Source organism: Triticum urartu, chromosome 3 (assembly GCF_003073215.2).
Source record: "Triticum urartu cultivar G1812 chromosome 3, Tu2.1, whole genome shotgun sequence".
NCBI classification, from domain to species: domain Eukaryota; kingdom Viridiplantae; phylum Streptophyta; class Magnoliopsida; order Poales; family Poaceae; genus Triticum; species Triticum urartu.
In genome coordinates this window covers 606,707,000-606,733,652 of record NC_053024.1, presented here as the reverse complement: position 1 = coordinate 606,733,652, position 26,653 = coordinate 606,707,000, and the positions used below count along the sequence as shown (strand labels likewise).

At 45.2% G+C, this 26,653-nt stretch overlaps 3 protein-coding genes across 4 annotated transcripts; all 3 read left to right on the top strand.

Moving 5' to 3' along the window:
* The first annotated feature begins 4,709 nt into the window (after positions 1-4,709).
* On the top strand, positions 4,710-8,665 carry LOC125545309 (probable anion transporter 3, chloroplastic). The gene is made up of 8 exons (XM_048709209.1): positions 4,710-5,214; positions 5,708-5,934; positions 6,072-6,435; positions 6,529-6,573; positions 6,657-6,803; positions 7,384-7,521; positions 7,674-7,707; positions 7,796-8,665. Exons 1-8 carry the CDS (start codon positions 4,798-4,800, stop codon positions 7,978-7,980), a joined length of 1,557 nt encoding a protein of 518 aa, XP_048565166.1. The 5' UTR covers positions 4,710-4,797; the 3' UTR covers positions 7,981-8,665.
* Positions 8,666-8,801: 136 nt separating this feature from the next.
* Positions 8,802-12,578, top strand: LOC125545310 (calmodulin-binding receptor-like cytoplasmic kinase 2). 2 transcript variants are annotated; one of them, XM_048709211.1, is made up of 6 exons: positions 8,802-9,666; positions 10,411-10,607; positions 10,715-10,883; positions 11,237-11,326; positions 11,740-12,038; positions 12,126-12,578. In XM_048709211.1, exons 1-6 carry the CDS (start codon positions 9,384-9,386, stop codon positions 12,414-12,416), a joined length of 1,329 nt encoding a protein of 442 aa, XP_048565168.1. In that variant the 5' UTR covers positions 8,802-9,383; the 3' UTR covers positions 12,417-12,578. The 2 variants fall into 2 exon arrangements, with proteins under 2 accessions (XP_048565168.1, XP_048565167.1); XM_048709210.1 differs by having other exon boundaries at positions 10,408-10,607.
* A 7,616-nt stretch (positions 12,579-20,194) lies between these two features.
* Positions 20,195-26,301, top strand: LOC125545307 (alpha-glucan phosphorylase, H isozyme). The gene is made up of 15 exons (XM_048709208.1): positions 20,195-20,466; positions 20,555-20,734; positions 21,270-21,446; positions 21,531-21,616; positions 22,084-22,273; positions 22,729-22,821; positions 23,202-23,386; positions 23,461-23,578; positions 23,658-23,786; positions 24,204-24,422; positions 24,505-24,708; positions 24,818-24,976; positions 25,123-25,386; positions 25,566-25,756; positions 25,892-26,301. The coding sequence occupies exons 1-15, from the start codon at positions 20,290-20,292 to the stop codon at positions 26,016-26,018; spliced, it is 2,499 nt and encodes an 832-aa protein (XP_048565165.1). The 5' UTR covers positions 20,195-20,289; the 3' UTR covers positions 26,019-26,301.
* Positions 26,302-26,653: the final 352 nt, after the last annotated feature.

Sequence of the window (26,653 nt, the reverse complement as noted above, 5' to 3'; positions counted from 1 at the left end):
ACCTCCCCCTCTGGTACGAATTGGACTAGGAAGGGGGGCGGCGCCCCCCTTTCCTTCTCCTTCTCCCCCTTCCTTTCCCCCTCCTAGTAGGAGTAGGAAAGAGGGGAGTCCTACTCCTACTAGGAGGAGGACTCCTCCTCCTGGCGCGCCCTACAGGGTCGGCCGGTCTCCCCCTTGCTCCTTTATATACGGGGGCAGGGGCACCCTAGAACACACAAGTTGATCATTGATCTCTCCCAGCCGTGTGCGGTGCCCCCTCCACCATAATCCACCTCGATCATATCGTAGCGGTGCTTAGGCGAAGCCCTGCGTCGGTAGCTTCATCAACATTGTCACCATGTCGTCGTGCTGACGAAACTCTCCCTCGAGCTCTACTGGATCGTGAGTTCGCGGGACGTCACCGAGCTGAACGTATGCTGAATGCGGAGGTGTTGTACGTTCGGCACTGAGGATCGGTCGATCGTGAAGACGTACAACTACATCAACCGCGTTGTCATAACACTTCTGCTTAATGGTCTACGAGGGTACGTGGACGACACTCTCCCCTCTCGTTGCTATGCATCACCATGATCTTGCGTGTGCGTAGGATTTTTTTTTTGAAATTACTATGTTCCCCAACAATTCCGGGCAACCCTCGGCAAAGATATGAGCTTAATGGGCTAAGTAAGGGATCACACCAGCCCACAAGGGGCTGATGCGCCCCCTATAGGGCCAGCCACGTGGGGAGAAAGGGAAGAGAGGAGGAAAAGGAAAGTATGAGGTAGGACTCCTACTTCCTTCCCCTACTTCCTTTCCCCTTATCCAAATAAGGTAAGAGGGGGGGCGAATTGGACTAGGGGCCCAACTAGGATTCCTCCTACTTGGGCACGCCCTAGGCTACCTCCCTCCCTCTCCCTCCTTTATATACGTGGGGAGGGCACCCCTAGAAGGCTAGAACACACATCAATTGTTCCTAGCCATGTGCGGTGCCCCCTCCACAGTTACACACCTCGGTCATGTCATCGTAGTGCTTAGGCGAAGCCCTACACCGGTAACTTCATCATCACCGTCGCCACACCGCCATGCTCACGGAACTCTCCCTCGGCCTCAACTGGATCAAGAGCTCGAGGGATGTCATCGATTTGAACGTGTGTTGAACACTGAGGTGCCGTACGTTCGGTGCTTGGATCGGTTAGATCATGAAGACATTCGACTACATCAACCGTGTTACTAAACGCTTCCGCTTTCGGTCTATGAGGGTACGTGGACACACTCTCCCCGCTCGTTGCTATGCTTCTCCTAGATAGATCTTGCGTGATCGTAGGATTTTTTTTTTGAAATACTATGTTCCCCAACACCTCGACCCTGCCCGGGCACCTACCGCCTTCACAGCATTGTAGCCCCGCCGAGGGCACTACTCTTCATCTTGTTGGTCGTGGCCCCCACAACATCCACCATCCCTGTGCATCTTGGCCCGCCTCTAGTGGTGCCCTGTGGGAAAGATGGACACCATGATGAGGAAGAAGGTTGTGCCCCTATCGCCCCATCCGGCCCTTGTTGCCCCCCCCCCCCCCCCCCCCCCCCCCCCCCCCGCCCCTCCGATCCCCGATGTTAGTGGAGGTGACATTGTCTCGAATAAAATGGTCGACATAATTCCTGATAGGTGTCTTCTTTTCTCTTATAGGTTTTCAGTTTTCTTGATTATGCAAATGCACATTGTTTCTTGCAATTTTATTATTTGAAGTGAAACCGGAATAGTTCTAACTTGTTTGCACACGTGGGCTCCTCCATGCCTAGGTTGAATGACACTATTGCCATCAATCATATTATCGCCTATGGTACCAGATATCGACATGAGTGAAGGGGTGAATGGGAGGTTCAACAAGTACTTTGAAAAGGCAGGGTTTTCTAAAGTAGAATAGAGTAAGCAGACCAATCATTGAACACAATAGAGAGTAAACTAAACTAAGCAGAGAGATAACTTAGAGAAACAACTAAGAAAACCAAGGTAAATCTAAGTAGCAGTGCATATGGAAGACAACATAGCATAGGCATCGGAATAACCGAGTTCCTGAAATATTTTTTTAGCATTCATAGAGAAAGAAGACGAGAGAGGACTAACAAACACATGCAAATTACGAAGGTAAATGAGTTTGAGAAAGTAAAACCCGTAACTTTATGAAGACAGAGATTTGTACAACTAGTTCAAGTTACTCGCACAACTCTACGTTTGGTTCGAAGGGCCGGGATTTAACTCAGAGGACAATGTCCTCACCCTATTCCCGTTGAGCTAAATTCACTTGGGCTTCACCCAGTCACTCGTGGTAGATCTTCAGGTAGATCTCCAGGACCTTCATAGACTTGGTCTTCGGTCATGCATAATTACTCTCGGAGACTCAAAACTGACACATAGCCATCTAGTGGATGCACGGTCCACAAGAGTAATAGGTTAAGTTACGTTTCAGCTAGATCTTTGGTGATGCTCAATCACTTAGTAGTCTTAGGCTCTGGGTTTTTTCCTCTCTTAGCATTTCTCTCAATGTCTTTCGAGAGGATGGGTTGCTCTGACAACTCTTGCCAATTCTCTCTGGAGCAGCCAACCATCTAATGTTGAAGTTGGGTGGCTATTTATAGAGGGAGCAATCCCGAGGTGTGAAATGATGACCAATAGTGACACTGGCCACCTAATGGGCAACTGGCACATGGCACAACGGTCATATTTCAAACACGACCTATGACTTCCTTGTGGAACATGTCAAGTTGACTCAATTGTACTTGATTCTTCCTCAGAGTCCTGAAGAACATCGTCTCGGACTCGGATAGACAACCACAACGCACAAGAGATTTTCAAGTCTTCACTCGAAGTAGGTTTTGATTGAGCATGCATCAGAGACATAAATCTGAACAATCACTTAGACCCTCTTAATAGCATGTTTCCCCTATGACTCAGAAAGAGAGAAATAAAACTAGAAAACATAAGTATTCACTACACTTCATAATCTCTATGCTATCTGGTTGTTCCTTGAACAGGCATTCCGAAAGACTTCATTGTCACCGTAATTGTTAGGGATCATAACTCTTATGTTAAACCAAATCCTCTAGGACATCTCTCCAGACCTCAACATCACACTGGATTCCCAAAGGAAATACATACCCTACAACTACTATGCAGAAGGCATCACCGGGCTCCTCCATCTTGTCCCCGGCCAAAACCGCCAGAGGATAGGATCTGCAACAGATCTGGGTCTGAACTCTCTCAAACAACTCTCAACGATGCTAGAAGGGGAAAGGATGAGGGGGAGTGTTGGGGATATAACTATTAGGTATGACCCACCCAGGAGGGGTCGGGTCATCCCTATAATGACCCATCTCAATGAAGCCCAAGAGCATGTGGCGGTTCATAGATAGGCTTGATAGAGGGCCCAGACCCGAAGGCAGTTTAAGGCCCATGATTATAAACCGCCATGTATGTAAACTTGTATTGTAAGGTATATGAGAAAGGTCACCGAGCCGGATACGTTGTATAAACCGGCCGGGACTCTGAGGGCCGCAGGGCGTCAACCCATGTATATAAGGGGACGACCTAGCGGCGGCTTAGGACAAGAGACAACAGATCGAGAGCTGGGTCAAGCGTATTCGCTCCCTGCTCATCGAAACCCTAGCAATATCAACTACAAAACTGGATTAGGCTTTTACCTTCATCGTAAGGGGCTGAACCAGTATAAACTCCTCGTGTCCTTTGTCCCGATTAACCTCTTTAAGCTAACCTCAACGTGATGGCTTCATGACTAAGTCCTCACACTAGGACATCTGTCATGACAATTCCACGACAGGGGGTCCCCCAACACAACGACATTGGTTGTTTATTGTTAAAAGAAAAAGGTCAAAAACTTGAGGTAAGATATTCAACATCTTATCTTCAAATGTATTCATGCTCGAGAACTATGGAGCCGAGTAGGTATTTTAGATCTCATTTATTTGGCGATCCCGGTTGACAGGTTCGGCTCGGTAATTTTTGAACATGCTCTTTCCTTGCCTGTTGGACAACTGAGTTTATCCCCAAGTCTGAATGCCAAAAGTTCTAACTGTTGGGAGCTGGTATCTTTGGTGGATTCGGTGCCAAGTTAGACACAATCAACCCCCCCCCCCCCCCCCCCACTTGAATGGAGATGGTCAGTGTTGCCAATAGCAAGCAACTTATAGAAGACACTTTCTTGGGTCTCTTTTGAATCTGATTTAAAATGGTGTAAGCCTGATCAATGCTCATTAAACTGAATGTGGATGCTCCATTCTTTTTGGATGAAGGAGTAGGCACAACTGCTGCTGTTTTACTAGGTGATGGAGGAAATTTCTTGATTGCTCAATGCACGTTTATTTCACAGGTTGCCGACGCAATTACCACAAAAGCAATGGCTATGAGAGATGGTCTGAAACTTGATAACTCCCTTGGCTTCAACCGGATTGAGGCAAAATTTGACTCTCTTCAAGTGATTAATTTTTGCACCAGGCAAACAAGATGGTGGGATGGAGCATCGACAGCATTCGCAGAGTGCGTGGATACAACTACAATGATTGGCACCGGCTCCGGCCCATACAAATTGCGGGTCGTACCGTCAGGCCGGGTCCAAACAAACCAGCGCCAGCATCACGGACCACATGAACAAAGCGAGCCCGTAAACCAGCGCCAGTAGTACACGTCACTGCACCAATCCACCTCACCTGAATCATCCACCCAGTGTCTCGAAAAAAAAACCCTGAATCATCCACCCACCACTTCCACTCCGGCAGAGCGCACCCGGACGGCGGAGAAAACAAACCATGGCCCCTCCCGGTCCCGGCCAACTGCTCCCCTTGACCCGCTCGCTCCTGCCTCCCTCCGCTCCCCCCTTCCTCTCCGGCCGCCGTCGCCTGCCTCCTCCCGCCCGCGCTCAAACCTCGCGTCCGCCTCCATGGCAGCCCCACAGCCTCCTGTGTCCCGCTCCCCTCCAGCCGCTCCGCCCTCTCGCCAGGAACAGGACCCGCCCCGTTGCTGCGCCTCCTGGGGCCTCCGCCGCCGGCGGAGGCGAGGCGCAGGCCCTGGCGGCGGAGTTCATGACGTCTGAGAGGGTGAAGGTGGCGGCGATGCTGGGGCTGGCCCTCGCGCTCTGCAACGCCGACCGCGTCGTCATGTCCGTGGCCATCGTCCCGCTCTCCCAGGCGTACGGGTGGACCCCTTCCTTCGCCGGCGTCGTGCAGGTTCCCAGCTCTTGCTGCTTCTGTTTGCTGCTGTTTGGCTGCACTGCACACACCGCTATTCCACTAGTGATCGGCCTCGGGGACACAATTGTGTTTGGTGATAGAATGCTCAACTACGACGATTAAGGTTCAGCGACGTGCTCCAGTGCTCAATTGCAATTACGGTTTAATACTTGAATGGAAATGCGGTGGCATGGTTCGGATGACACGCTGGTATAAGATTTAATACATTTCCCACTAAATCAGTGATTCACATGCTAATTCTTTCAGTTTCTTCATCCATATTATACATCATGCATAGTTTCCTCCCTTGGCAGCCATAAAGTAATGTACAAACTATTGTGTTTGACAAACCGTGGAAGTCCGGATGTCTGTTCACCCTAACCAAACCGTGGAGTGACCACTGCCTATACTGTTCTAGTTTCCTACATGACTTTGTGCCTCTTCCTTGAATGATGCGGTGATGCCATTGTGTTTTTGATGCTTCATACAGTCATCCTTCCTTTGGGGATATCTGATATCACCTATAATCGGTGGAGCGCTTGTTGACTACTATGGCGGGAAGCGAGTCATGGCATATGGTGTGGCTTTATGGTCCTTCGCTACATTCCTTTCCCCTTGGGCAGCTGCACGCTCACTGTGGTTGTTCATCTCAACGAGAATTCTGCTCGGTGTTGCAGAAGGAGTGGCATTGCCATGTATGAACAATATGGTGCTGAGGTATTTCTTTTGATTTCTGTAATTTTTCTTCACTTGATTAATCTTCATGCTTTTACCATAACCTAATGTTTGTATTGTTTTTGTTGCCCTGCCCGTCAATATTTGTGAAAACGTTTACATTGGGCCTTTTCTTACAGGTGGTTTCCTCGTACTGAACGATCTAGTGCCGTGGGGATCGCTATGGCTGGCTTTCAGCTTGGAAATACCATCGGCTTACTTCTTTCCCCTATTATCATGTCACGAACTGGAACATTTGGACCCTTTGTGATTTTTGGTTTGTTTGGATTTCTGTGGGTGCTGGTGTGGATATCTGCTATAACGGGAACTCCTGGTGAACATCCTCAAATATCAGCATATGAACTAGAGTATATAACAAAGGGTCAGAAATTGGTGAAACCTCAAGTTCAAGGTGAAAAACTAAAAAAGATCCCTCCGTTTAGAAACCTACTTTCTAAATGGCCGACCTGGGCTTTAATTTCTGCAAATGCTATGCATAGCTGGGTAACTCCTATAAACTTAACTCTTTGGTTAGATTGTGCCATGTGAGGAATACTGTTTGTGGGTAATCTGTTGAGGGCTGTGTTATTTTTTCAGGGCTATTTCGTCATCCTTTCATGGATGCCAGTGTATTTCAAAACCGTAAGCCCTGATTCCGCTGCATGTTTCTAGACTAAATAAACTGATTCTCCCTGTGGTTTATTAAATATTTCCTTGGTGGTCAGATATTTCATGTCAATCTGAGAGAAGCTGCATGGTTTAGTGCAATTCCCTGGGTCATGATGGCAGTTTTAGGTTATGTGGCTGGTGTTGTATCAGACACACTTATCCGAAATGGCACAAGCATTACTTTAACTCGGAAGATAATGCAGGTGCGTTGCTGAAAATTTTCAGGTTAAAATAAAAGTGAAGAATCATCACTGTGTTTTTAGTTTGTTTTATTGAATAAGATCTTGAGTACACCTCCACATTCTTACCAAACATACCATAATTTTGTGATATGATGAACTATTGGCGGTTGGTTTCACAAGATACATCAATCAGCATATGTTAAATTTGTAAGCTATTGTATGTTTGGAATGCAAGGCATGGATGTTCTCAAAGAAACCTTACATATGTTATTTGTAAGCTATTGCATGTTTGGAATGCAAGGCATGGATATTTTCAAAGCAATTACTAACATAGGTGACCCTTCATGAACAACAACTTTACCAATCTACCCTTCTTTTTGTTATCCAGCTTGGCTAAATTATAGTCAGAGCTGATTGTATATCCGTAACACAATTCTCACAATGGTAAATCACAGTAGATACTCTGGTAAAAATGCCAAGTTTTTGTGCTACCACCTGCTGTTTATTTAATTAATATTGATTTGAAAATCAATATTAAAATGTGGATATATGCTGCTGGGATTAAATCCAAGCTTTGACCCTTTGATATTGTTTCGTGCAGACAATTGGCTTTGTGGGTCCTGGTATTGCTCTTATTGGTTTAAATGCAGCAAAGAGTCCAGCCATTGCTTCAGCTTGGCTAACTATTGCTGTTGGTTTGAAGTCCTTTGGTCACTCAGGATTCCTTGTAAATTTTCAGGTGTTTAAACTTGTATACATTAGTTCAGTGTGCAAAGCAGTCACCTTTTTTTTTATTTCATCCCTCCCCCCCCCCCCCCCACCCCCCTCCCCTGACACCCAATTTGGATTATCTTTCCCATCTGATGGAATTTATTTTTAAATTCTTACCAGGAGATCGCCCCACAATATGCTGGAGTGCTACATGGTACTAAATAAGTTGTGCTCCCTGTGTTTTAGTTATAGATTTTGTGCATATGCATTACTATATTAAATCTATGTTTGTGTGCTAACAGGAATGGCAAATACGTCCGGAACATTTGCTGCCATTTTAGGAACTATTGGAGCAGGATTCTTTGTTGATCGGATGGGTTCTTTCCGTGGATTTTTAACGTTAACATCACTTCTATATTTCAGCAGTGCCCTGTTCTGGGATATCTTTGCTACTGGAGAGCGTGTTGATTTTGATGGCACTAGCTAGCGCCAAAGACGAAATATACAGTAAACGATTTGACTTCACTGGGAGTATTGTGGCATCATCATCTGGGATAGTACCGAAAATGTCCATGAACCGAGAGATGAGCATTACACATCTGTACTACAACATCGTGTGGTTCAATGTAGTGGAGATATGCGGTGAATTGTCTTATTGTGGAAGCAGAGTTTCAGAGGTTTAGATCATGTGAATCTTTCTGATGCGCAAGTCCGAAATGTGAATTTCATCCGAAATGTGAATTTCAGGAGTCAAGGATACCTGAAGCATGCCAGAGAATAAATGGCGGTGTAGGAGCTGTACTTTAGGGGTGGCAAACTGGCAATGGCAGTGGTAGAGATTGAAAATAATGGCCAGTATGGTTGAATGGCTTGATCTAGCATAGTTTGGTGAGGCTAGCAGATGCACTGCATGATTAGTGAAAAGGTGAGACCAGGAACTCACAAACAAAGTGGGGAACCTGTTGAGGGTGTAAAGACAGCAATATAAGTCGTGGAGATCATTTAAACTCATAATGCGAGGCTACTGTAAAGATCCAGAATTCTCTGTCGGCTTCACAATGTTTGTTCACTTTGGCTTGGGTCGTTGTTTCGTGAAATTTGTATTGACCGAAGGAGAACTATAGTTATTGCAATTTCTTACTGTTCATAAATAATGTTTGATGTGCGAAAAATGTTGAATGGTTGTAACTATCAGCATACAAAGTCCCCTCATATACTGATGTGCTGTGAAACAGAGGGGGCATTGAGTTGTAAAACGCCACTTGGAGCTCCCCGCTGATGCCAAACAGGCAGGGCTTAGGGTGTCAAAATGCCCTGAATAAAGGAAAAAAAAAACAGCTGCTGTGCAATCATGGACGAACGTGTACATGTTGGTCATACTGATTCTTGCTGAAAGAACAAACACCAAACCTGATAATCAACTGCTGGGGTGGCGTCCAACATCGTGGCGCCAAGTCATCCATCACGGGGCTGAACCGTCCAGATGATCAACTCAAACTTTCCTGTGGCAGCAGAGAATGTAATGCTTCCTTCGCTAGGGTTAGAACTCCAGAGCGGAGGACGGCACACTTCTGTATTGCCAAGAGTCTGAAGGCTCAATATCTGAATCCTTCACCCATATTAAATTCCTGGTCTGTGAACTGTTGTTATCATAGACGACATCCGGGCTCCACTGGTTTGACCTTAGGCCCAAAGGAGCATTCCTTTCATAGTTATTTAGAGGTACCCACCACCACCAGGTCAAGCTTGAACCAGTCCATTGCGTTATGTCCAACAAAGTTGAAGGAAAGAACCAGATGAACTGCTACCTGCTTCTGTGAGAGCAGGTTTCAACGCAATCTTCTAACCCCGTCGGTTATGCAGGCAGTTTGATCCCCAAAAAAGAAAGTTATGCGGGCAGCACGCCATCGAGCACTCGGCACGGGCCATGGAGGAGACCTCTCTGCCTCCAACCATGAGTTTCAGAAAGATCCTGTCTTCTCCAGGGCATCCACGTATACAGTTCGTTCCGGGGTGGCCGAGAAGAAGGCCAGGAGCAGAGGATCATTCTGGGAAGAAGCTGCTACGATGATTGCCCGAGCTTGCACAAGCTGCTTCGCTCCTCGCGAATCTAAAATTAGGGAGGGCCCTGTCAAAACCCCCGAAGATGCTCATGATGTGTCCACTAGTTCCAGTAAGTTCGGCTTTCTTTCTTCATTCCTCCATCATGTGCATGTTATCCTGCAACTGCATATGCCTCTGCAAATTTGAGCTGGCTCAAAAGAAAAAAGACATGTATGTTAACTTGGCACCTAGTCAAATGACATGCGGAAGGCCTTCAAAATTTAACCATACAAAATTGTAAAATTGCAGCGTACAACAACAATGAGGAGTCAGCTCTGATCAAAGGCCATAACTTCTGGGTTAAATATCATATAATAACGGCATGATGTTTCGTCTATCACCAAACCAGCTCGTTAGAAGCTTTTAGAGAATCCCAATTTGCCACCTTCTCTGTCCTGTTTCCATTAATCTTGGGCACGTTAGCTTATGTTAATTCGAAACCCTCCAAGTTAGCATTGTAGTTCAATTCAAACCATCCATATATTTCTCCCAATCGTTATTCTGTTATTCAAGATATCCAGCTTGCATGTTCATCAGTGTGCATACATGTATTTCAAGGCAAATTTTAACATGGTCCCTCTTACCTCCTTTTTTTACATGTGAGGTAAGAAGGTAAGAGTCAATCAAGCCATTCATTGATGAGATCAACGGCTAAGATCTATTTTATACTCTTACCTCTCATGTGAAAAGAGGGGGTAAGAGGGACCATGTTAAAACTGCTCGTATTTCAAATATTAGCTATTCCATTGATCAAGTAAACCGAGTTTGATTAATTACAAATAAGAAATTTAAGGTTTCCAATGGTTTATAGCAGTCTCAAGAATTTCATCAGTAAGCAGCACAAGCACTAGTCAAAACAAGTCATGGCCAGACCAGTTCTCATTTCAGGAAGTTTGCCTGGCTACTTCAAACTTCAGTGAACAAAACAAAATTGGGAAAGGAAATTTTGGCACTGTGTATAAGGCGAAGCTCAGGGATGGATCCATCATAGCCGTAAAGCGAGCTAAGAAGGTTCGTGGACAAATTTCTTAACACAGGAAGATCATACATCTTTACGAACAATTACTTCCAGCAACCAAGTGAATGAAATCCTTTCACGTAACATCTGGAACTGGCAGAATATGTTTGACAGGCACCTATCTGCAGAGTTCAGGAGTGAAATCCAGATATTATCGAAGGTCGAACATTTAAACTTGGTGAAGTTTCTCGGGCACCTGGAGCATCAGGATGAGCGCTTGATTCTGGTTGAGTATATCAGCAACGGAACACTACGTGAACACTTGGATGGTAGGTCAAATTTGCTTGAGGTCACCATAATATTGTTAAAATGTGTACAGATAGAAGACCCAGTAAGGCCATGGAACTGGATGGAATCAAACATATTATAGTACTAGGTATTTTCGTATGCAAGTCGCTAAGTAAATGTTTGTACTCTATTTTTTTATAACCATACCTGCTCAATGTTCCTTCTGTAACTTTGTTACTCAAGTCTTCTTGGGACTCTGAATGTATGACGTAGATGTAATGCTATTTCTCTCACAAATTTCTACTACCTGAACTGCCAAAATGTCTTATATTTACGAACAGAGGGTGTACTAGATTAAAAGAATTTGGGGACCACAAACTTTTTCACTATGCAGGATCAAGAGGGCAACCATTGGAACTTTCACAGCGTCTCAACATTGCCATCGACATAGCTCATGCAGTTGCCTACTTACATGGATACACAGGTATTATGCTCTATTGTATTTCTGTATGAAAACACTAAAACCACTCATATTTGATATCCCATAGAGTACAGTTTCCATTTTCGATACCTTTTTTCACAAGCATGTTTTGTCTTATTTTGGCATGTCTCCTGGACCTTCAAAGGGAGGACATGTGCTACATTATGAACAAACTTATAGATGTACCTTGCACAGAGCATGTATGTGTTCGTATCCACACTTAAGTAAGGTCACGCATACATGGGCAAAGCTCTGAATGTCTAAAAGAATCACCACAAATTTCAAATTTTATTTATCAGATTTTTTTTGATATTTTGCACACATTTCATTTCTGAATCCTAAATAATGTATCTGCATCCACAACATCGACATCCTAATGTCTGACAAATACTCATTTGCGTATTATGCACATGCAGACAACCCAATCATCCACCGTGATATCAAGCCGTCCAACATTCTCCTAACAGATCAGCTGAGAGCAAAGGTGTCCGATTTCGGCTTTGCGCGCCTATCCCCGTACGACACCGAAGCAACCCACATCTCAACAATGGTGAAGGGCACGGTAGGGTACGTCGACCCCGAGTACCTGAACACGAACCACCTCACTGAACGCAGCGACGTCTACTCCTTCGGCGTCCTCCTCGTCGAGCTCATCACCGGCCGGCGACCCGTAGAGCGCAACCGCGGCCGCCAGCAACGCCTCAGCACCGAATGGGTAAAAAATCTCCACCCCTAGCTAACATTTTGTGCGTTCAAAGGGACTGCGAGTAAAGTGTTCGACGGAATTACCGTGTGGACGCAGGCGCTGCGGAAGTGCAGGGAGGGCGACGTGGTGGTGGCGATGGACCCCCGGATGCGCAGGACCAGCGCGGCGGTCGCGGCCGTGGAGAGGGTGATGGCGCTGGCGGCCGAGTGCGCGGCCATGGAGCGCGCGGCGCGGCCGGCCATGCGGCGGTGCGCCGAGGTGCTCTGGTCTGTCAGGCGCGACTTCCAGCACGAGCAGCAGCGCGCCGCGGGCGCAGGCGCGGGAGCGGGAACGAGGCGGCGAGATGGGCCCACCGCCACGTACGGGTCGTCGTGTATGGAACAGTAGGAAAGATCGGGATGTTTGTCACTGTCTACGCGGCTATGAACATGATTTGAATTTTTATTTTTGGGTTTTATCACTTTCGCCATTAGTTACTCCCTCCGTTTCATGATTGGCGGAGGGAGCATGTCACACTACTCACTTTTATCATTAAAAGTTTCAACTACTCGACACCGTTATAGTTTGAAGGTCATTGACCGACGTGAAATGACCAAAATACCTCTAAACCCCACTTCCCACTTGTCAACGCTCCGCTATAACTTGTGGGTCCTATTTCCTTCATTCCACAATGTAGTGTGCCCGCGTTTTCCGAGATTCAAATTTGACCGTAAATTTAACCAATAAGACCGAATGCGACGGGAGAAAAAATTATACCACTGAATTCATATGAAAAATACGAATTCAGTGGTATAATTTTTGTTCCCTCCGTAGTTGGTCTCGCTGGTTAAATTTACGGTCAGACTTGAATTTTGGGAAGCGCGGACGCACGACATTGTGGAATGGAGAGAGTAATTGTTATCACACCTGAGAATTAAAACTACAAGAAAAAATAATGACATGTGGAGATTCGATAACTCGCGGCGAAGCTATTTTTGCTTCTAATTTCATTCTCCATATATTGAAACTATGGCCCACGCTTACAGTGAGTTGCGGAAGGGATGTTGACAAATGAGATTCAAGGATATTTTGGTCATTTCACCCCGACCAATGGCCTTTGACCGAACGGTAACACTATTGAGTGACATTTTTAATTACATGTTTAACTAAAGGATTGCATTTTAAATACTTGAAACTTTTAATGGAAAAGTTAAATAGTATGGCATAACTAATAACAAAACTAATTAAAGCCCTTTCTTTTATTTTGCGGGAATGATTTGAATTGATTAACTATGAGGTCACGCATGGTATCGTTAAGTTTATCTACAATATCTAGACTGCGTTAACCGATTCAAACAACCATTTATTCAATATAGGTTGATTACAACTGTCTCGCGACATTAACTCCTAAACAACCCATAACAAAGGTCATAAATGGATCATCTAGCGATGATACCTGAGTCGTTGGTTAATTCATAGTTTCATCGATCAACTCCTCCGAATGTGTCTGATCTAACTGTGAGCTTGAGATTTTTTTTTCGTGCAATAGAGAACTCTATGCAAAAGTTTTAGCATAACTGCAATGTTTCTCCCATGATTGTGTTAAAAGGCGTTCACTATGTTACAACATTTTAGACACATCAACATTTTAGACACATCGACAAAATCAAACTTTCTGAGTATGCAACAAAAACTTCCAACATCTCCATCAACAACAGAGGCACTCACTTTTGTCTAGACAGGCTACGGCCCTCCAGAGGTCATTGTTCTTTGTAAGGTTGACTCTAAGTAATACAAGTTTTTATCCACAAATAACAAATGCACTCATTTTTGTCGATTCAGGTTCGCGGTCCACGAATCTGGCTCCTGGGACCTTCAACATAACCGGATTGGGTGACTTTGGATATGTTCCCCGCAATCCTGACATCTTCCCGGAGCTTGGTGGTGTGCCCTCAATCTCCACCACAAGGTATCTATGGTGCTTTGGAAGAGGGTCAAGGAAGGAGAGGAGCTTAGAAGAGGAGGGAGATTTTGGGGGAGAGAGGAGAGATGGAGGAGGAGGAGACGTTCAACATGAAGGATAAAACAAAGCTTTTTCTCCTGTGGCAGATCGCCCAATTCTTTTTCCGGTTAGATACATCAATTGAATAGGACCGTGTGGCTCAAAAAATAGTTTGGATTCAACTTTGTAGGGAAATAATCAAGGGTCAAAAAATGAACATATTACCCATCAAACATGCCTATTCTGAAGTCCCATCTAAATGTAAAAATGGAGAAATATTTATTGTTTTGTTTAATGTCACCCTAAACCATATCCGAACATGTTGGCCTTAAATTTGAATCATTTCCCGTTTGGTCCCCTAATTGTTGTGTGTTAATGGCATGACAATAAAGGGTAATTTTGACTGAAAAGTACCCTTCTGCTCATGAGCTGATATCCACCCTCGTGAACATTAAAATAAATAAATAAAATAAACTGAATTTTTATTGGAACAAACATTGATGAATTTTGTACATGCTTACAAATTTTCATGAAGAAACAACATTCCAAAATTCTCCCGTAAAAAAACAAAATTGAGGCTCCAAAAGTTTGTTTCCTGGAGCATCATTTTTTACGGAAGTAGTTTGGAATAATTGTTCGTCATGAAAATTTGCACGCACATTGAAAATTTATCAATGTTTGTCCCCAATTTTTTTCATTTTTTATTTTACTGTTCACGAGGGTGCATATGAGTTAGCGAGCAGAAACTTCATGCCCCCTTTTGACATCATGTCCCTCCCAAAGATAGGGTGTGCACCTTCTATACAAGTAGACGTTGCTTGGAATCATTTGAATCATGGATGAGCCAAGAAGTCTGTAAAGGGTGAATGTCGGTGAAGTGTTGATTATGAACTTTGTATCCCAACTAAAAGAGTAAAAGGGGGCCTTTGTGGTCGTCGACGGTTGTGACCTTAGGTCTTGGTATTCGAACATCCTCCATAAAACATAGGACTATGCTAACAATTTGAACTTTGTACGAACTACCCACGTCGTTACTCCTGGCGGGATATAGACTGGCCCCACAGATCAATACTAGTCTTTTCTGCGCACTTTGTCCTCACTCATGTGCATCCGGGAGCAACTTCCTGGTCGGTCACCCATCCTGACACTACTCCAAGCTGAGCACGCTTAACTTTGGAGTTCTGTCCGAATGGGCTTTCGGAAAAGAAGGAATTCCTTATTGATATGAGTAGTCTATCATCCCTAATAAGCCAGGCTATCACACCCTAATGGCAAAAGGTCAATCAATGAACATTATTTTAAGTGTGATCTCTATAACCTAGTTTTCCCAAATCGGAGCATCTTGATCCCTCTGTAACACAAAATCATGACGTCTTGGACATGTCTTTGTTTAAACTTTAAAATTTCAAGCACATATATCTTTCAATTATCTAGATTAGGAGATTGAAAACCATGTGTATAAATTTATCTTGAAAAGGCATTTCTAAATATTTAGCTTGCTTGGTTTGAACACATACTCAATAGAAATTAGCGGTCAAAATTACATCTTAAAGACCGTGTCGATGTCTATTACCACATCATATTTTTGTGATATACAAAAGGTGGAGTATAGTAGTTTGAAGTTGACCCCGTCATGACGTGAGCCTGTTCATGTCTAAGATAACAATTGGTTTCGCAACCCGATAGTGTGCCTCAAACGTAAAGTACAGCATTAGTTTTAAGGCCTCAACAAACCGTAGATTCAGGCTCGGAATGAGAGTTCCAGCAAGTGGCTTGAGCTTCATTACGTTTGGCCAGCGACGAGAGGCAGCCAAAGGCGGGCTCTGAAAATCCTCTATCCGAGTACCGCGCAGCACCGTCCATTTTGGTGATGAGTGAAGGAACCAAAAGCACACGATCCGAGGCAACTCTGTCGCGCACGCGTCACCAGATTGGTCCCATGTCCGTGACAGCTCAGTGAACGACCAGCACGGACCTCGCGCCGTAACCGGACGTGACACCCCCGCGGCCTCCCCATCTTCTTCTTCCCCGCGCGTGTAGTACGAGACATGGGACTGCGAGAGCGCCGCGCAACTGGCCCCTCGTCCCCGTGCGTTCCGTGGACCGCACAGTGTCTCGGCCCCGCCGCGGTCACGTCACGTTCAAAAGGTTCCCGGGATCTCCAGGGGCCATCATAATTTCTCTTCGGTTCCATGCCAAATATTCCCTCTGTTTTTTTACATCAGTACAAACACAAGCATTCATATACATGCGCATACACTCATCCCTATGAACGCACACACACACTTTATCTCTATGACCATCTCCGAGAGACAGAGCCGGCATATCATCTTGAGATTTACGAAGTCACCATAGACGCCTCGTCATCGACGGAAACGTCTCCTCCCACTGAAAGCGCATCGCCGGAAATCCTGAAATAAATCCAGGAATAATGCGAGCATCAGGATTTGAACCCTGGTGGATTGAGGATACCACTGTCCACCTAACCAACTCAACCACAGGTTGATTCGCAAATATTCCCTCTGTTAGAGCATCTCCCACAGGAGGCGCTAAAAATCGTTCTCCGAGAACGCATCGGCGCAAACCGCGTGTTGGGGGCATAATGTTCCCCAGTCGCGGTGTCCATAATTTTTTTGAAAACTAAAATTCGACACAAACAAGGCGCAAATAAGCACAAACTTCGGCGAGTTCATTCATATTTAAAATATTTTACAAAAGAAGAAAAAAAAACGCTACTAGGCCCGTCGTTGCCCTTGCTGTTCCTCGCCGCCCGCCGCCCTTGAAGCTCTACATGCCGAGGAGCCTGTAGAACTTCGTGTAGTCGCCGCCGTCGTTGTCGTCACCTCCTCCGCGGCCGTCGTCCCTGCTGCAGCCCTCGCCAGGTTGGCGCGGCGGGTTGGACGGTCTGGGGGCGTCCTCGTCCTCGTGGCTGTCGAGGATCACCACGTCGTTCTCGTCCTCGCGCGCACGCTTGCGGGCGGCTATCTTCTCCAGGGCTCGACGCTGCCGGATCATCTCATCGCGAAGGTAGTCGTCCCGCGCCCACTTTAGGGCGGCCTCGTCGGAGAAGCCGCGCCGGACAATGGCCTCGTACTCCGCGGGGAGGCCGGGCTCCTCCTTCGGCCTGACGAGGACGAGGCGGCTAGAGGTGGGGAGGAGTCGGCGATGCGGACGCCGGAGCTGCGGGTGCGCTGGCTGACCGGCGTGTCCTGAGGCTCCGGCTTGACGGGGCGGAGGCAGGGAGAGCCGGACGAGCGGTCGGACGATGAGGAGGACGCCCCCGGATCCATGCGCCTCGGCGTCCACGAGCTCCCACGCCGGCGGGAGAAGGACGGGGGAGAGGGGTACTCCAGCCTGGGCCTGTTGTCGTCCTCGATGTGCTCGAGGACGGCCTCCAGCATGCAGCCGGGCACGCCCCACCATCGGCGGCGGCCTTCGGAGTTGAGCCTTCCGGAGGGCACGACGCCGTTGGTGGCCTCAAGCTGCTCGGTGTGGCGGTGCCGGAAGTACTGCTCCCAGAGCGGGCTGTCGGGGACGTACCGCGGACCTTCCTTTGCCGCCTGCGGCAAAGAGGCGCGGATACGCGCGATCTCCGCACGCTGCGCCGCCCCGGTGGGCGGCAGTGGCACCGGGACCCCGCCGGCGCTGATCCTCCATGCCCCGGGCACCCGCATGTCCGGTGGGACCGGATACTCGTCCTCGTAGAGGAGCCGAGTTTCGTCCTCGTGAAGGTGACGGCAGCCGAAGCCGTTCGCCGCCGCGCCATCGCCTGGAAAGTGCTCGACCATGGTTGAACTGGAAACGGTGAGAAGAGAGGGAGGAACGGGGGTGTCGAGGAACGAGGGCATCGGCGGTGGAGAGCCTGTGCGTCACCGGCGCGCTGGGGACGACTTATATAGGCGGAGGTGCCGCCCGTACGCGTGGCCGCCGTGTGTACGCATGGCGGGCGAAGGACGCGCGTCGTCACGTCTTCACTGCGTCGCCCTTGAGGCATCAATGAAGGAGGCTGATCGGCGCGACAGCTTTGGCATTGATTCTGCTACAGGAACCGAGACGATAAGGACGACGAAGCGGTGAGAAGAGGCCCTTTGATGATGTTATTGGGCCGATTTTTCGACGCCGGCGGCCGAAAAATCGCATGAAGGACTTTGTTGGGACGCGAGGACATGCTCTTGAGTCTTTCTAGAAATTTTAATAAATGACTACATATAAAGTAAAATAAGTAAATTGGCACTTTAAAATTTGTCTATATATATATCCATACGTGGTAGTCTATTTGAAATATCTAAAAACTTATATTTAACAACGGAGTAGTAAGTATATGCATGCAGAAGAGCATTTACTCGGGAATGTATCGGTCACATCCTCATGAAGTGGCCAGGTCGCGAAATTCGTACGATGATGGATAGCTGACGACCGTGTCGAGCAGCGTACTGGAGTTCAATGAACGGAGCCCGGCACACGAACTCGGGAAACGGATGTTCAGATCTGGTAGTAGCAATGCTACGAGTACATGCTACAGGAGACAATCTTCTGGGTGCGTCACGGTGGCCGATAGCACAGGATATCATACTTAAATAGGAAAGCTGACAAGCTGCACTCCTGCCCAATCTGGAAATGAAAATGGTGGCCCGATCCATCTTTATTACTACCCGATTTACCAGCGGGGGCGCAGGAAAAAGCGTGGCCTGACAGACACCATCCCACGTGACACGTGTGCTCTCCAGGCCCTGCTTCCTCCCTCCCTCACTCCCTCCGGTGTACCAGCTCCATCGTGTACGCCCTGTGGACTTGTTCCTTTTCATCTCTTTGGTCCGCATGATAAAACAACGAAAACAATATAGTAGCAGTAGAATTACAATTTCATTCATGCAAGAATTTTAGTCTGCAGCGAAGTTTGTATGATTGCACAACATAAAAAGCAAAATGATTAGGGTACAAATTTTCAAACAAAATGGTTCTTTCCGAAAGATATGACCGGATATTTTTTTTTCTGATTAAGTGTAATGCAGGAAAAAAACCGTATAAGATTCTTTCTTATGATAAAAAAACCAAACCAACGTAGAAAAGAATCCTTAGGACCAAATGCTCTAAAATACTCTCGCCGTCCGGAAATACTTGTCGAAAAAATGAATAAAAACAGATGTATATAGAACTAAAATATGTCTTTTCCTTTGACAAATATTTTTAGACGGAGAGAGTACCTACATAGATCCTGTAGATAAAAGAGGCCCTTAGTCTTGAGCTAGTCAGCATGGCAAGTCTAGAGTCCTTCCGAAACATGCACAAAAATGCATGTGTTCTTCATCTCTTCGGGAAAACATGTGAACCTCTTTGCAACATTGAGAAGAAATGGACCGTCTGATCAAAAGGAGATATGCTGCCGAGTCCACATTTGAGAATTTTGCTCTCCAGTCACAGAATTTAGTTACAATGTCATGGTGATCGTTCCCTTGGCGAAAATTTAAGAGGAAGTCGGAGTCGCTAGATTGAAGGTGGTGAACCATGATGGCGACATTGTGCATATATAGCCTCGATGATCGTTTTCTTCTTAGCAAGGCGTATGGACTTATGTGTGGGTAACTAGATCGGCCATTGATCTTGGACGTCATGGTCCATGAGGCTCAACAGCTGGGCTTGTTTCCCGGTTTTCATTCTGGTCTTATTTTCCTTCTAAAAAATGCTCCCTCTGCCCCATATAATATAAGATGTTATAACAATCGGTTGTAACAACATCTTATATTATGAGTCGAAATGTTTTAATTTGGTAGTTGAGCTCGTATCTCGATTTTCATTTGGTTTTTTCTCTAATTAACTGGCCAATATTTTTCTTAACTAATGAGATCGTTGAACCACCACAAAGAAACTCTACATTTGTGTATTCCGGTCTGTTGTGCTCACTCACAAAAACCCTATTGACCCTTTCATGGAAAAGAGAGAGAGAGAGAGCAGAAAATAACCTCACAAAACAAGAAGCCAAAGAAAGAACTATCCAAGGGGAGCCCAGAAAACAACCGACGCGCCCTTCATTTTCTCCCGCTTTTACTCCTCTACCACTGAAAAATAAAAATATCTCTGGAGCTTCCAAGAATCGTTCGCCTCGCCCAGTTTCTCGGATCCCGTCGCCCTCACCGGCCGTGAGCCACGTGAACTCGGTACAAAAGGAGCCCCCCGGCCTCCAGAGTTTACCGTTCCCATTCGGTGCCCGCCCCGAGGCCTTATCGCCACCTCCCCCGCACACACCGAGTGCTCGTGCTCGACGCAATTCCCCACCCCGCGATGAGTGCGGCGGACAAGGTGAAGCCGGCGGCCAGCCCCGCGTCGGAGGACCCCTCCGCCATCGCCGGCAACATCTCCTACCACGCGCAGTACAGCCCCCACTTCTCGCCGCTCGCCTTCGGCCCCGAGCAGGCCTTCTACGCCACCGCCGAGAGCGTCCGCGACCACCTCCTCCAGGTGCTGCCTTCGCTATCTCGCGCCGCCCGCTCGCGTCCTCCGTCGCTGCTGCGGCGCGGAATGTTGATCTGTGCTTTTGTGTGTGCAGAGATGGAACGACACCTACCTGCATTTCCACAAGACGGATCCCAAGCAGACCTACTACCTCTCCATGGAGTACCTGCAGGGCCGCGCGCTCACCAACGCCGTCGGCAACCTCGCCATCACCGGCGCCTACGCTGACGCCCTGAAGAAGTTCGGCTACGAGCTCGAGGCCATCGCTGGACAGGTGAGCGATCGAAGTGCCTCTCGTCCTAAATTGGAGTGTGCTTCGCTTAATTAAGGCTATCTATTTTCGTACTCTTGGGAGTGACATTATTTAATTAGTGCTTTGTTTGACCGTGACATTTTCTAATTGAAGTACCAGTACTACGTTTTGTGTGGCTTTTTGTAGAAGCGGTTCAGGTATCTGGTTGGCTGGCTTAGATTTCTTGATCCATTATTTAACCAAACAAAAAGAAAGTGCACTACACAATGCGTAGATCACTGCATGTCTCAAAAAGAATTGCGCAAGGCGTAGAAGGTGCACTATGCAAGAACAATTGAAAATCAGTTGTTTACAATAGCAACACAAGCAGATCCAGGGTCTGCAAGATTGACATTTTTCTCCTCTGTTAAGCACCACCACTTAATATGAATCTAGATCTATTACCAAAAGCTAATTATGGGTTCATGGCACCGGGATAGCTAATAAAGCTTTTGACTGAAACATCTGGACCCTCTTTTCACCAGTAATTGATGGTGTGAATTTGTCTTGAATTCAGGAGAGAGATGCGGCTCTGGGAAATGGTGGCTTGGGCAGGCTTGCATCTTGCTTTTTGGATTCAATGGCAACGCTGAACTTGCCTTCTTGGGGCTATGGCCTTCGTTACCGTTATGGCCTGTTCAAGCAGCGCATTGCCAAGGAAGGACAAGAAGAAATCGCTGAAGATTGGCTTGATGTACCATTTCTATATGCTCATATCATTCTTCACAATTTTTTTATCTGGATCTCGATAATAGCTATGCTGTTTAATATTTTTCAGAAGTTTAGCCCATGGGAGATTGTCAGGCATGATGTTGTATACCCAATCAGATTTTTCGGCCATGTCGAGATTTCGCCAGATGGAAAGTAAGCCATAGATGGACACCTGGACAAGTGCTATAATGATAAAATATTGATTAATGGCTTGAGATGGAGTTTTTTATGACGTGATGCCTTCTAAATTCAAAACGATAGTATGATGCTTCTTTAACTGCATTTCTTTTCCGTGTTTTAATTTACAGATTTAGGATCTTCTGTACTCCATGTTTGTTTGATCAAATGTTTTGAATATGTGTTTTTTTTTGGTCCAAAAAATTTGAGCGTGTATGAATGAATGTTCATGCATGAAACTACATTTGGCGATGCTTTAAGCAGAGTTGTTGTACATCAGACGGGATAAAAAAACTAGATTTGGTGATGCTTTTATCAGAGTTCTTGTACATAGACTGGATCCATTATCACAGACTCGCTATTTATTCATTTTATTGGTTTTTATGCCAATGCCTTTTTGTGTCCCTCTAATTGATATGTTTGTTTGCTTTATCATGTGATAGGCGGAAATGGGCCGGTGGAGAAGTTCTGAACGCTTTAGCCTATGATGTGCCAATTCCTGGGTACAAGACAAAAAATGCAATCAGTCTTCGCCTTTGGGATGCAACAGCTACTGCTGAGGATTTCAACTTATTTCAGTTCAATGATGGCCAGTATGAGTCAGCTGCTCAACTTCACTCGAGGGCACAGCAGGTGATGTGCAAGTCCTAAACTGAGTCACTCAATTGCTCGTATATGATAAATCAAGAGCGCCTTTAACTTTGTGAATACTGCTCCTGATCGATGGCATCATATACTAAACCAGTAATTTTATTTTTTCTTTAAAGCAAGAACGTCCAATACAGTCTGCCCTGTGTGATAGCCATGTTTTCCTATAGATTTCACGCACTAACCGTCTCATCAAACAACTTGATCACAAATAATGCTAAAAGGTTATCTATTGTGGTTTTAACATGCTTTTTAGATGTGACTATAAGTGAGGTGTTAATCCATCCTAGTTAATAAGTTGAAGATTATGTGTGTTTCCTATCTGTCATCTGCTATCAATGCCTATATGTAAGCCAGAAATAACTGTCGTATCTTTTGGCTCCAGTTTCGTCTTTCATGAATTAACTAACTTGATTTAAATTATATTGTATATCCTGTAGATATGTGCTGTTCTCTATCCTGGTGATGCTACAGAAGAAGGGAAGCTTCTGAGATTAAAGCAGCAGTATTTCCTTTGCAGCGCATCACTTCAGGTAATTATGTAGTTAGTTTCATTTGGTATGATGGTTACTGTAAAAGGAAGGTGCACCTATGGCCAGCTTGTGCTTTTCTGTTTGGTTGAGAAATGATGTTAGAGATACTTGCATTGTTACAAGTCTTCTTGTATTGTTGCACGCTGCATCAAATTTCCACCATCTTGCATGAGAAAAATGCATGATCAAGGTTCATTAAGAAAACCTGTATCACTATTATCATTATCATGACCAGACTTCTGAGTCCCATTACATTTAAATTATCCTTCCTATTTTTACGCAGTTACAACGTGGTTTTATTTCGTCTTTTCTCAATATCTTTTCGTTTGGTCCTCCACGATAAATATTGACAAGCATAACTGACTATGATTTTTTTCCAGGATATTATTTTCAGATTCAAAGAAAGAAAAGCTGACAGAGTTTCAGGGAAGTGGAGTGAGTTCCCTTCCAAAGTTGCTGTTCAAATGAATGACACTCATCCAACTCTTGCCATTCCTGAGCTAATGAGGTTGCTTATGGACGTGGAGGGACTTGGTTGGGACGAAGCCTGGGCTGTCACAAATAAGTGAGATTTTCACCAATATTAAATTTGCATTATTACCTTTACATACTTATTTACAAATTTGTCTCATGGTCCAGGACGGTTGCTTACACCAATCACACGGTTCTTCCTGAAGCTCTTGAGAAATGGTCACAGGCTGTAATGAGGAAATTGCTTCCACGTCACATGGAAATCATTGAGGAAATTGACAAGCGGGTAACTGTCAAGCCGTATGTACTCTTTCAGTACACAACAGTTATGGCACAAAATGACAAAGTTGTGCATTTGCTTGCAGTTTAGAGAAATGGTAATCTCCACCCGGAAGGATATGGAGGGAAAGATCGAATCGATGAGGGTTTTAGATAACAATCCCGAGAAGCCAGTAGTGCGGATGGCGAATTTGTGTGTTGTGGCTGGGCATACGGTATTCCTATTTCATTGCCATGTTCTGCATCCTGTTATTTCATTTTTCATGTTCTACAGCCCGTTACACGGTAGTTTTGTCTCTGTACTCCTACTGGACCATTTTACATTGTCTTTCTTTTTAAGATAATAAAGGCATAGTGAATATCCTCCTACTTGACCATGATTACTTTATTTATGTATTTTGCAATTTACTGTATCTCACTCATTCTCTGAGAAAACGTTGCTTGTAATCCCATTATTTTGCTTGCTTCTTTATGCTAACTTGCTAAGATTTTTTATTAAAATGTAATTTATGGGCGCTTCAATTGGTTCTGGAGCTCTCTGTTCTGTACTTTTTGTGCTATTCCAGCTTCGATTTGCCTTCCTGTATCATATGAGGTAGACCATAATGAAGTGTACTAAATTCTTCTGACAGGTGAATGGAGTGGCCGAGTTGCACAGCAACATCTTGAAACAAGAGCTGTTTGCAGATTATGTCTCTATTTGGCCTAACAAATTCCAGAACAAAACTAATGGAATTACACCACGTAGATGGCTCCGTTTTTGCAACCCTGAGTTGAGTGAAATAGTCACTAAATGGCTAAAAACAGATCAGTGGACAAGCAACCTTGATCTTCTCACCGGGCTTCGGAAAGTATGTGTGCATGCTTCTAATCTTCCATCTCTTTTTGTTATTGCCCATCACACTATCACAGTATAACTGAATTTTTTAACAGTTCGCAGATGATGAAAAACTACATGCTGAGTGGGCAGCAGCCAAGCTGGCCAGCAAAAAGCGCCTAGCCAAGCATGTATTGGATGTGACTGGTGTTACAATTGACCCAAATAGCCTTTTTGATATACAAATTAAACGCATCCACGAATACAAGAGACAGCTGATGAACATTTTGGGAGCTGTGTACAGATACAAGAAGTTAAAGGTTTGGCTTCTTTCTTGGAATTGCCCCTATTCTTATAGCTTTACCATGTCTCCATTAGATGGAAAATATTCAGTATTATGGTCCTGAATAGGCTTATGTATCATGTTAGGAAATGAGCGCAGCAGACAGGCAGAAGGTTACACCGCGCACTGTCATGGTAGGAGGGAAAGCATTTGCAACATACACCAACGCCAAAAGAATAGTGAAATTGGTAAATGATGTTGGTGCTGTGGTGAACAACGATGCTGACGTCAACAAATATCTGAAGGTATCGACTGTACAGCATTCACTTCTTCGTTGGCAATTTTCATCTAATCCTAATATATATAATTCTTGTGGAATGAACATTACTGAAATATTAATTTGACATTCGATTGTGTTTTATGATTTAATACGAGGTTCTTGTTCCTCCAGGTGGTGTTCATTCCAAACTACAATGTATCAGTGGCTGAAGTGCTCATTCCTGGCAGTGAACTGTCACAGCACATCAGTACTGCAGGCATGGAAGCAAGTGGAACAAGTAACATGAAGTTCTCTCTGAATGGCTGTGTTATCATTGGAACTCTCGATGGAGCCAATGTTGAAATCAGAGAAGAAGTGGGACAAGACAACTTCTTCCTTTTCGGTGCCAAAGCAGATCAGGTTGCTGGTCTGAGGAAGGATAGAGAAAATGGCTTGGTAAGATATCTTCCAGTAGATTGCGTGTTAGTTATATGCAATATTACAATATTAGGCTAGCCAGACTTGCAAATAGCTAATCTATTTGTGGTGTTCATAGTCTACTGATTTCAGTATATATTCTCACCAAGTCACGATCAGATGGGCTATTAACTTATTCTTTGTCTCGCTATGAACAGTTCAAGCCAGACCCACGCTTCGAAGAAGCCAAGCAGTTTATCAGGAGTGGTGCTTTCGGCACCTACGACTACACTCCTCTCTTGGATTCCCTTGAAGGGAACACTGGATTTGGGCGTGGTGACTACTTCCTTGTTGGCTATGACTTCCCAAGCTACATTGATGCACAGGCCCGGGTTGATGAAGCCTACAAGTAAGGATACAAACACAATATCCCTTCTATTGGGCTGATGCTTTGAATTCTAGAACTAAATACCATTGCAGTTCCCATGACAGGGGTTTGCTGAATATCGTAATGCTGAATCCTTAACTCATGTTTCCATGACAGGGACAAGAAGAAATGGATCAAGATGTCCATCTTGAACACGGCTGGAAGCGGCAAGTTCAGCAGCGACCGCACCATCGACCAATATGCGAAGGAGATCTGGGGCATTTCGGCTTGCCCTGTTCCATGAAGAGGAGACGTGATCAAGAGGTGATGGATGATGATGCGTGGCAGTAATAAGGACCTTATACTGGTCCATGGTGAATAGCCCCTGCTTCCGTTGTAGCTGAGAAGAATGAAGCAACGTACGAAGCCTGTTGTGTTGTGTATTCTGCTGCACTTTTGAAGTGCATAGAGGATGCGACTTTTCTTTTGTTCTTTTTCTTTTTTGGTCTGTAACCATACTATTTTGATCCTGAACCAGAATGGCGGAATCATCCAGGTTCTCAATAAAATAGTTCAAGTTTTGATTACCTTTGGTATCGAAATGTTGTTTTGTGATCATGTTGCCTATGTAGTTAGGATTACAATCTCCATCCATATATCTAACTTATTCAGGTTTGAGAATTATTGGGTGGAAATTGAAGGTTTTTTTTGATTGTATCAAGTAGTCTTGGGAGAGGCCATCCAGAAAGACTCATATCGCATAAGCTGAAATCTCTTAGGCAGGATTTGAAGAAATGGCAATTGAGCATTGCTAGAATGAAGCTCCTAATAAGTAAGTGTAACAAGGTCATCGTTATTCCAAATAATTTGGAGGAATTGAGGCCTTTGTATAGGCAGGAGTTCAATTTAGGAAGATTATTAAGTTGCATGTGGAACATT